An 11,765-nucleotide genomic window follows, 5' to 3' on the forward strand; every position below is an offset into this window, starting at 1 on the left:
AATACATATGCTATGCATTGTGGCTTTTTCAATGCACATTCAGGACCTCCTCTGCAGCCAACCCTGAGATAATTTCTAAGACTTTTTTTTTTTTTTCTCTAATTTATGTGTATGTCTGTGTGAGCGATGTCACCTGTGGTGGTAGTATCCACAAAGCCCTGCAGAGCGATTCAAATACCCTGGAGCCGGAGTTACAGGCAATTGTGAGCTGCCAGATAGAGGTGCTGGGAACAGAACTCAGCTCTCCTGGGGGAGCAGCAAGTGCTCTTCACCACTGAGCCATCTCTCCAGCCCCCACTGTGGCATTTTATACGTGCCTTCTTTCTTTCTTTTTTTTTTTTCCTTCCTAATTGTTACAACTACTTCCAGGTTTCGTAACTGTTCCTAAGACTCCTTTTTAGAAAGGTAGCCTGGGGTAACATAATACCAACAGACAAATCTTGATCTTGCCCTAAGCCCTGTGCACACGCCCACTGTCCCTCATGAAGCTAATTGGCTTCTTGACACGTGTTAGCGTTGATCAAGCTCTACCTACAAAGCTCTGCTCGCTTGAGCTTTCCTCTTTAAGTTCACTTCCGGAACTTCCCCCACCTTCCACTGTTCTTGACTCATATTTCTCCCACCTCTACAGCAATATCTAAGAAAGGATGAGCAGTCCCCAAACCATATGGTAAAGTTGGCTGAGTTAGAGCAGTGGCAGGCACACTTGCTGCTCACGGTGCTAGCCTGCGCTGGCAGCCAGCTCTCCCGCTCAGGGAATCCCAATTTGTCCCTGCTCTGTGGAAACCCAACATCCTTTCTGAAGTCTTCTGTATCCTAGAGGAAAAGCTCACTGGATGTCAGTCTCCTTTATAAACCATCCTCACATCCCTCCACTCCTTTACTTCTCTGCTGAAATTATTCAGGACTCAACCTTGAAGACGTTGATGCTCTTAAACTGTATATGGGGAGTTCTCGATCTGTGTTGAACCCGTATTTTGTAATGACAAAAGGAAAGTATACATTCAGGGATCCTGTCTTTGCTACCACTGTTCCTCATCAAGAACCACCATTGTATCCCAGAAGCTCTTGGCCACTCCCTATCTCTTTTGTAGCAACCTTTCCTTTCCACAATGTATACTACTTCACTTAAGGGACTTAAGTGAATCAACAACACCTGATTCCCGGTGAAGTCTATCAAAACACTGAGGGCTAGTTATGGAAGAAATAGCACATGATGTTTCCTTACCACTAAAAAATGCTGGATGTGGCATACATCCCAAAGCTGAGCATGCCCAGGAAAAAAAAACTAAACCCAAAAGCAAATTCCCATGCTTAAAAAAAAAAAAAAAAAATCATTCACCAAGAAGATAGATAATTATCATCAAGATACCAACAAAAATGCAAAAATGCCAGGCATTCTTCATGGCTACTTCAAAGTAGCTGTTTGTTAAAAGGGAGGGAAAAAAAACTAGTAATTTTCCCTATATTTTGGTCTAGTGGTTTTTATGTATATCAATTAGACTCCGTGATCATGCAAGAACGGTATTTCATTTCTTTGACTACGACCCTACTGCCCATTTTAACCTCAGCAAATTTTTGGTCCATTGCGTAGAAGACTCTCTCTACTAATAAAAATGCAACCTATTAAAGATTAACTTGCCCCCAGGACAGTCCCTCTAAAAACAAATTCCAAGCATTATAATCACCAATTTACACTCTGAAGACTTGAAGGCCAACAACCTTACTTACCCTGGCTTAAAATGGAAAATCCCATCTACTTTTTAAGGCTATTGTGAAAAGAAAAAAAAAATGGCGACTCACACAGTCACGATCACCATCAATACAAACAAATGCACCCTATCCCTATTTGACCTTTCCCAAAGGAAAAGTTTCCTCCTAAAAATACCCATTATTTTTGCCAGATTTCAGTTTTTATCTATTCTACTTCTGTAACCCTGAATTTGCAAACACTTTCAGTTCCCCAAATATTTGTCAAATATATCTTCATATGTTACAAACTATGGTTCATACTTGAAATGAGTTGGACCCATGAGGTCACGTTTCATTAAGAAGCTCTTGGTATTCACCAACACTGCAGTCTTGTTCCTTAAATATCAAACGTTTCCCTTCCCACAAAGCCACACACACACACACACACACACACACACACACACACACACACACAAAACCTTAAAAAAATCAACCTTTATTTTACAGGTGGGGAAACTGAGGCCAGAGAGAGGCCTACGGCCTTGCCCAAGGTCTCACAGAGATTTGAATGCAAGTTTGGGTGACTATGGGATTCTGCTATAGCATAAATCAATTAAATGCAAATTAAGTTCACCAAATGTGGTGATTCTGTGGAGTCATAAAATGCCATAGTGCAATATGTGCTGGGTTCTATCCTCAACTGGCTTCAAGGCTTACTTTGCCGACAGGGTAATGTATTTGTACGTAACTCTGGAACACGAAGCAAGGGTCTTTTCAATCACTAAGTGGAGAATTCATTATGTACTGATGGATAAGGGCTAACCGCTAAACATCTGGCTACTGAAAAGCAATTTAGGCCTTCAGATGTTTGAATGGCAGGCCTAAAAGATGGTCAACACTTCATGTTTTCAAAATGGCCGAGCCATATTTCATTGGATCCAAAATGAAAATTCACTGGAAAAAAAAAAAAAAAAGAAATCCCCTGGGAGACCTCAAATTTTACAAGTGAACCTCCCAGAAACTGGCATCCGTGGCAGTGCGTGTGCAGGGTACCCATTAAGGGTGATACCACCGTGTTCTTAGGAGGAATCACTCGCTCTGTTCCCAACACAAGCAAGAGCAAGTTGGAAAGCGGTTGAAATGGATCAGCCTGGGATCTTTAGGTTCAATACAGCCTTCAACAATATGTCTGCAACATAATTGTAACATTTTGTTTGCTACTCCAAAACCAGGCAAAGTCAGGGAACTAATAAGAAGGAGTCACAAATGAAAATCGTTGAAATGTTAACCCGGCTTCGGTTTTCAAATCCATTACTTTGCTACAAAGTTACATAATTTAAGGGAAAACGAGCCCGAGACATGACATTAGGGATGTTTATCAATAGGAATAAGCAACAAAGGAGAGAAAGTCTCAGCCCTTCCAGAAACGCCTGCCAAGCACTCCTGATACTTATTTCCACCACGTTATTGTTTGGGAAAACATGTTGTTCTCTCTTAAAAATAACCCTCTTAATTGTTCTGAAAAGCCACTGCGTTTCCAGGGAGGAATAACTCGCTCCCATACCGCGATACATTGACTGATAAAGTCAAAATAAGTCACGCGGACAGCCATAAAACCAAGTCTGAAGACCTCTAAGTTTTCTGAGATGAAGGATGAGAGCTACCGTATGCTCACCACTCTCTCTTCCTGAGACTAGGGACCGGTTCTCCTCACAAGTCTTAAAAATAACGGTCGTTCCAGCTACCTCACTTCTGCCTTTGGATGTGGGAGGGTAAGCCACACAGGTGACCACAGGTTGGCTGATAATGAACATTTTTAAAAGTCAAAATGACCTTGGACGTGATGCCATTCATCCTAATCCTAGCGCAACACATCAGAATTTGCTTCCAATACAGTGTGGAGAAAGTTTTTCTTCCTGGGAAATTCCCAGAAACTCTATAAAGAGGTTTTTTTTTTTTTTAAATAAAAAGTAAAATTTTTAAATCCTCGAATTATTAAAGACAAAGTCAGACTCCCACAGCTGCGAGGGAGAAGTTTATGAACTGAATGTAACTCTTAGGAGCCCGGCTCCCCTGACACATGCTGTCGTCGCATTTCCAGGACATGGATCCCCATGCCTGGGTGACTTGCTCCAGCCCAGGACTCCAACTTGGGGGCGGGGGCTCCCAGCTGAAGTCTTGACATCTGCAGCGTTTTTTCCAGGCGACCAGACCAGGCCCTAGCTAGAGGAAACGGATACTGAAGAGGGCAGGGAAAAGACGCGGCAGGGGTGGCCGGGACTCCCGGCTGCGGGAAGCCTAGCAAGAGTCACGCACGCTGGGAGGTCCCGGCGCGTGGGGATACCACGGCCCAGATGTCCCAGCTGCAGCTGGCATCTCCGCAGTACGAAGAGCAACTTAGGATCCGGCCAAACAAACTCGGGCCTCCAGCTCCTCCGATCCGGAGAGCTGGCAGAGTGGGGTGTCCCGTGCGCGGACTGGGTGCGGCGTGGGCCCTTAAGGAGTGGATCGGGAGCAGGGGCATGCCTACCTTGGAGCATGGCCTCGAGTTTCTTCCTGTCCACGCGGAAGCGTTCCTCGCTCCACTCGGGACTGTGCAGGGGCGCCGCGGCCACCAGATCGTCTTCGGAGCCGGCCACCGGCGAGTCGGTGCTGCGCTCGCTGTTGGAGCCGGGGTCCGACTGCGCCGCCAGGTAGCCGGGCTCGCCCTGCGTGGCCATGGTGAGCGCGGCGCTCGGGCTGCCGCCGCCCCGCCCGGGCTACTCTAGCTCCGCGCACCGCAGCGCTAGCTCCTGCCCCCGCCGCCGTGGCCGCGGGAAGCCCTGCGCATCCCCGCCTCGGGCGCCGCCCCCGCCCCGCCGCGCCGAGCTGTGCCCCGGCCCGCGCCCCCGCCTGCAGCGCCCGCTCCAAGCGCCGAGCGCAGCCCGCGCCTCTGGCCGCCGCCTGCCCCGCCGCCTCGCGCGCTCATTGGCCGGCCCGGCCCACGGGGAGCAGCGGGCGGGAGTGGCGGGCCCGCGCCCTCTCACACGCACCACGTCCACACGGCGCGCGGCGCCGTCCGGAAAGCCTGCCCCCCTGCCCCGGCCAGGACCCTCGGGCTCCCGGACACCCTTGCCAAGTTCGAGCCCAGAGCTCCCGGGTGCCCGCTAGGTGCCCTCGGTCACTTACTGCCACTTTTCTAGCCTTTCATGTAGAGTTCAACCCTCCTACAAACTCACAAACTCGCATGTCTTCCTGAAAGGCCAAGTTCAAGCCCATAGTTCCATGTGCCTGCCAGGCTCACAAGTTGGCTTATCCACACCCGCACCACTAACTATCACTTTTTCTGTCCCTACACCTGGATTCCACCCTTCTCCATACCCAGAATACAACAAACTTAGACGCGGCCAAGTTCAAGCCCAGCGTGGCCCTAAAGTCCACTCTATTTACACATCCTCAGGACACCCTGAGTCTGTGAGTGGAAGTGGAGAGTAAAAGGGGAGTTCTGGGGGCAAGAAGGATCGATGACTAACTTTTGCAGACATCAGAGAAGAACCTAAGGGTTCCAATCCAAAGGGCCCTTCTCACATTGCCAAAGCAGAGGCACAGAGCAAAGGTGGGCGGCAAAAGGAGGCCTCTTCTACAAATCCTTTGTGGTTTTCAAGGAAAAGCTAGAAATGGCTGGGGCAGGGGAAGAAGGGTGGCTCTGACTTTGTTCTTTTCTGGTTTCTATTCAGCAAGACGTTTCACCATCTGAAGCATCCGTCCTTCTCCAGAGCTCATCCTCTGGGTAGGCTGCTAGAGCTCCCCTCTCTTCTAGGCCAATCACTGAGGAAGGTCTGCAACTTCTGCTCCTGAGTTCCGGACTAGCCCACGCCCCACAGCTTTCTAAGATGAGCATGGAGCTCAGAGGACCAGGCCCTGCTATAAGCTTAGAAAGCTCTCCTTCCTCCACACCACGCAGATTCACACTGCCGTCCATTGACTAACCAAACCACAAGAATGCTTGTTCTTCCTGGGAGGGACATTGAAGATAAATGTGGCAAAATACCACTGTACTACAGAGGGAAGCAGTAAGTTTATATGCGGGGCGAGCCATAGGGTTCAGCATTTACAATCATACAGTGTATTTAAGGTAAAGCAAAACTCTTACGGGGCGGGGGGGGGGGGGAGCTGGAGAGGTGACTCGGAGAGCAAGAGCATTTGCTGCCAAGCCTGACATCCTGAGTTCGATCCCCAGGGCCCACATGCTGGAAGGAGGGGTCCGACTTGGGCAAGTTGTCCTTTGACCATCACAAAAGCACTTTGGAACACGCACTCACACACACATAAACAAACAAATAGTGAGATGAATTTTTTTTTAAAATCTCCAGCTGGAGAGATAGCTCAGCCGTTAAAGGGTACTTGCTGCTTCCAGTGGACCAGAGTTCCATTCCCTGCACCCACAGTTGCCTGGTAACTCTACCTCAGAGGCATCTGAGGAGAGAGAGAGAGAGAGAGAGAGAGAGGAGAGAGAGAGAGAGAGAGAGAGAGAGAGAGAGAGAGAGAGAGAGAGAGAGAGAGAGAGAGTGCCTTACTTGGCTGAGCTTTGCATCAGTGTACTTTACAGATGAAGAATCATGTAGAAGCGACTTGAGCTGAGCAGCGGTGACTCACGCCTTTAACCGCAGCACTCAGGAGGCAGAGGTAGGTGGATCTCTTTGAGTTCAAGGCCAGCCTGATCTACAGAGTGAGTTCCAGGATAGCCAGGGCTACACAGAGAAACCCTGTCACAAAAACAAAACCAAACAAGAAGCGGCTTGATTAAGGACACACTGAAGTAGGGAAGGAGCAGGAATCAAGGCTAGTTGTCTGCCTGGGACGTTATCCCTACACCTCCTGCCCAGTGTGACCTCCACTGACCTAACACATATCCTGTTCAGCTGCTCCCTGCCAACGTGTGGCCCCTGGTTTTTCTAATTGCCATTAGTGGTTCCTCAGCAGAACATAGGTGCCTCCAACAGGGTCTATTTGGCTGCATCCCACAGCCCTCCATGAGGGTATCTACCCATTTCCTCTGGGAGTAAATACTTGTGGGAACCTTGCTGTGCTCCGGGTACTCTGTTAGGCCTGAAGACTGGTAAAGCAAAGAAAGACACAATCCTGGCACTCTTGAGACTGGCCTTCTTGGAAGAAAGGCAGGGTGCTCCCACAAGGTAAATATATGTGTTAAGAAGTCCTTACAGTGCAGGGCCTGATGGCTCATGCCTGTAATCCTAGCACTTGGAAGGCAGGGGTAGGTGGATCGCTGTGAGTTCGAGGCCAGCCTGGTCTACAAGTGAGTCCAGAACAGCCAAGGCTACACAGAGAAACCCTGTCTTGAAAACAAACAAACAAACAAACAAACAAACAAAGAAGTCCCAGCAGCAATCTTTGTAAAAGGGGACTCAAGACATAAGAAAACCTATAATGGACTTACTAGGTCCAAAGAGGTCATCGGGGGCTTATCAAAAGACTCACTCAAGAATTTACCTGTTGCAGAAAATTACCCAGACAGGAGAGCGGAGGGAGGAGTCATTCACGCAAAGTAGGATACGGTCACAATGGCATCCCTGAAAGTGGATTTTTACCATCATCTGTGTTCTATGGTTGAGGAAACTGAGGTAAAGGGACCAGCTGCCATGAGTCTCCAGATTAACACAAAAGCTCTGTGGAGGTGACATGCTTCCCTCGGTCACTGGAACGGAGGAGAAGGCCAGCAGGGCCAGGGAAACGAGGGATCACATATGCCAAGATGGAAGGTTCAAGTAAGAGGCGAGTTACACCCCAGCCAGCCCAGTCAGGGATTCTATTTTCATTCTAAGAGCAAATGCTTGGGGTAAAAGGTGGTATAGTTTAAGAAAGAGCAGGTGGACCTAGAAACCTACAAGAAGAACATCATGACAGGCAGATCTGGACCCAGGGAGGTCTGCTCAAACTACTGCTTCAACCAAGGACAATACATGCAGTCAACATTGAACTCCTACTCAGATCTAGCCAATGGACAGGATATTCTCCACAGCTGTGTGGAGAGTGGGGACTGACTCTAACATGAACTCCAGTGCCCCGTATTTGACCACTTCACCATGGTAGGGAGGCCTGGTGGCACTCAGAGGAAGAATAGGCAGGCTACCAAGATGAGACTTGATAGGCTGTGACCATATGGTAAGGGAGGAGGTCCCCTCCTGTCACAGACCTAGGGGAGGGGAATAGGGTGAAAGTGGGAGGGAGGAACGGGAGGAGACAAGTAAGGGGATAACAATTGAGATGTAATCTGAATAAATTAATAAAATAAAATAAAAAAAAGAAGAGCTGGGCCAAGCAGGGCGTGGTGGCGCACACCTTTGATCCCAGCACTCGGGGGAAGCAGAGGCAGGTGGATCACTATGAATTGAAGGCCAGCCTGGTCTACAAAATGAGTCTAGGACAGCCAAGGCTACACAGAGAAACCCTGTCTCGGAAAACCAAAAAAAAAAAAAAAAAAAAAAAAAGAAAAACGAAAAACGAAAGAGCTGGACCAATGTAGACACTACCTGGGAATCCTACATCATGGATGGCAATGACATTGGCATCCAAGACAAGAGAGAGACATGAGAGGATTTGTGGGAGGTGTTCCCATGCTGTCATCAATTACTATGGTAACGGACGAGACATGAATGATGGCAAGGGGGCGGGTCTACAGGATTATGGTCGACTCAGAGAAAGATTGGTGCTGTGAGCCGAATGACAGATTCCTGGGAGATTGTTGTACTGGAGGGATGATCACACTGACCTCAACATAACGAGGACGGGGTGTCATTGAGAACTCTAAGAAAAGATGTCAAACAAACAAGTGGTTCTAACAGTCTGGACTTTAGTGCTGGGGTCGTGGACTGAGAGATGAATACGGTCTACAGTCTAGAGCTCTGACATCTGCCTGCCTCTGCTTCTCCGGAACTGGGCTGATAGGCACATCCCACCATACCTGGATTTTCTGTGTGGGTTCTGGGGTCTCCAGGACTTAGGTCCCCATGCCTGTGCAGCAAGCACTTTACTTGATCCATTTCCCCGGGGCCTTTGCAAACTTTTAAAACAGCGTTTGCTTCCATGAAATGCTGAGCTGGTCTGGATTACCCGTTTCATGTGGATGCTCACATCCTCTAATTGCTTGAGGCTTTCCCCAGATGCCCACTGCTTCGTGGGTAAAGACACCAAAAGAATACGAGTCTCGTCAACTACATACAGCATTAAGAAGTAAAAGTCAATGGAGCGATGCTTAGTGGGAAAAGCACCAATTAAACACAAATCTAAAATTCATTCCTTTTAAACATTTATTTTTATTTTATATACCTAGGTGTTTTTGCCTGCATGTATGTCTGTGTGAGGGGTGCTGTGAATTGAGCCAGGGTCCTCTGGAAGAGCAGTCACTTCTCTTAACCACTAAGCCATCTCTCCAGCCAGCCACCGCCCCCCCCCCAAACGCATTCTTAAAATAAGAGAGTTATGAGCCCAGCGTGGTGGTACACATCTTTAATCCCAGCACTCAGGGAGGCAAAGGCAAGGAAATCACTGTGAGTTCAAGGCTAGCCTGGTCTACAAAGTGAGTCCAGGACAGCCAAGGCTACACGGAGAAAATTTGTCTTGAAAAACCAAGAAGGGGGGGGGGATGAGTGAGAGAGGAAAGAGGGAGGCAGAGAGAGCGATAGATGATAGATAGATAGATAGATAGATAGATAGATAGATAGATAGATAATCAATAGATTGATAGATAGATAGATAATAGATAGTTGATAGGTAGGTAGGTAGATAGATAGATAGATAGATAGATAGATAGATAGATAGATAGATAATAGATAGATAGACAGACAGACAGATAGACAGATAGATTTTCATTGTATTCTAAGGTAGCTACTGAAGATCGCTAATACCCAAATAAGAGAATGAAGCTGGAAGTAGAAAAAACATAGACTACGAAGCCTGAATGGTCTAGCACAGGGATGTAAAGGAATGATTCAAGATAATGATGCAGGTAGAAGCTGGGCTGGAATAGGCCCTACATCTCAAGATTCTGAAATCTTCCACATCAGATTGAGTTCTTAAAGTATAGGAGACTCAAAGGCATTCAAAATGCCTGGTTGAAGACTTGGGTATCATTGATTCTTAAGTTTGAGTTATCTGTCAACCCAATTACTGAGTCCAAGTGAAGCATGGTTTTATGTAGGAATGTCAAAGTTTTTGGTATAAGTACCATAGCTGCGCTGTAGTTAGTGTCCTATAGATAGAATGGTGACAACTATGAATGCTCATCTACCCTAAGTTATGTACAGCTAGACTAAGAATACAGAATTTTGAGACGTGTCAGGGCAGGGGTAGGTGTGAAAGAGGAAGCAGTGCTTTTACAAAAACAAAAAGAAGTCACTCCTGAGAGAACATCAATAAATTGTGAATAATGCTCTTTGAAAAGCTAGAATTAGCTGTCTTAGCATGTTATTCCAAGGTGCATGAGTGGAAATAGGGTCAACCTAGAAGTTTGGGAAGTAGCTACCTATAGAAAGCAGGAAATGAAGGAAAGGTATCAATATTTCAGGTTTTTAAGTCATAAGAGTTTGCTAGTTTCATTTTGGAAAAGCAATTAAAGCAACCTACTCTTATTATATATCATCACTGGAATAAAAAAAAAAAAAAAGTAAAAAAAAAAAAACCATGTTGTGCCAGGCATGGTGGGATCTCTGTGAGTTCGAGGCCAGCCTGGTCTGCAAAGTGATTCCAGGACATAGCCAAGGCTACACAGAGAAACCTTGTCTTGGAAAAAACAAAAAACATAGTACGAGAGAGAGAGAGAGAGAGAGAGAGAGAAAGAGAGAGAGAGAGAGAGAGAAGGAGAGAGAGACAGAGAGAGAGAGAGAGAGAAGGAGAGAGAGAGAGAAGAAAACATGTAAATACCATGAATTTGTTGAGAATTCATGGGAACCATGCTCTTTCCATAAAAATTGAAGCACACCAGAAACCTCACTTTTTGTTTTCCTGTGCATGTGTTTTTCTGCTGTTTTTTTTTTTTTATACTTCCCATTTCTTGAGAAAGAGATTTCAACCCACATGAAACTCCAAGTATAGGAACAGATGCTTCAATGAATCAAAAAAAATCACTTGGAAATTAAAACAAAAATAGAATCCTACAGCCACAAGTCTTCAAATTCACCAGGCAGTAGTAGTAGCACATGTCTTTAATCCCAGCACTTGGGAGGCAGAGGCAGGTGGATCTCTGTGAGTTCAAGGACTCTGGTCTACAGAGCCCAGGCTGGCCAGGGCTACACAGAAAAACCCTGTCTTGAAAAACAAAAATAAACAAATAAAACCTTCAAATTCACAAAACTTGAAAAATGCCAAAATAAACCTTTAGAAAAATAAAGTGCTCATGTTGGAGACATCTAATCTTGATTAATTAATTAATGATTAACTAATGGTTGAAGGAAAACTACTTGTTATGATTTAAGGAAAAATGCATTGGTGTTCTTTTACGGGCACAATAGTCCTCCAATTCGTTTCTTCTAAGGCAAATTATAGAAATATGGACCCCAAACTTAGATGTTTTGTAATAGTCACAAGAGTTTATGTTAAAGGGGCTGTTCTATATTTTTTAAGATGTTAAAATAAAAAAAAAATAAATTAAAAAAAAAAAGATGTTAAAATAGTTTTTATTTATCCTTTGAAATTTTCATACATGTAAACAATTATGTTGCTCACACACTCCTCACGCATCCATGTTGGTTTGTTGAGACAGAGTTTCTCTGTGTAGTCCTGGCTGTCCTGGAACTCATTCTGTAGACGAGTGTACTGTCTGGTCTTGTGTGTCAACTTGGCAAAAGCCAGAGTCATCAAAGAGGAAGTAGCCTCAGTTGAGGAAATGCCTCCGTGATATCCAGCTATAAGGCATTTCCTCAATTAGTGATTAATAGAGAAGGCTCAGCCCATCCTAGCTGGTTCCTTCCTTGGGCTGCTGGTCCTGGGTTCTATAAGGAAGCAGGCTGAACAAGCCAAGGGGAGCAAGCCAGTAAGCAGCACCCCTCCATGGCCTCTGCATCAGCTCCTGCCTCCAG

General features: G+C 46.2%; 1 protein-coding gene across 1 annotated transcript in view; it reads right to left on the reverse strand.

Annotated features, from left to right (window-relative positions):
- Bicc1 (BicC family RNA binding protein 1) overlaps nt 1–4,439 on the reverse strand; it is a 220,032-nt gene extending 215,593 nt beyond the window's left edge. Inside the window, exon 1 of the mRNA XM_051153203.1 lies at nt 4,223–4,439. Coding sequence (XP_051009160.1) covers nt 4,223–4,412 — 190 coding nt within the window. The 5' untranslated portion in view covers nt 4,413–4,439. The remainder of the gene's footprint in view (nt 1–4,222) is intronic.
- Between the last annotated feature and the right edge of the window lie 7,326 nt (nt 4,440–11,765).

Source organism: Acomys russatus, chromosome 11, assembly GCF_903995435.1.
Source record: "Acomys russatus chromosome 11, mAcoRus1.1, whole genome shotgun sequence".
NCBI classification, from domain to species: Eukaryota; Metazoa; Chordata; class Mammalia; order Rodentia; family Muridae; genus Acomys; species Acomys russatus.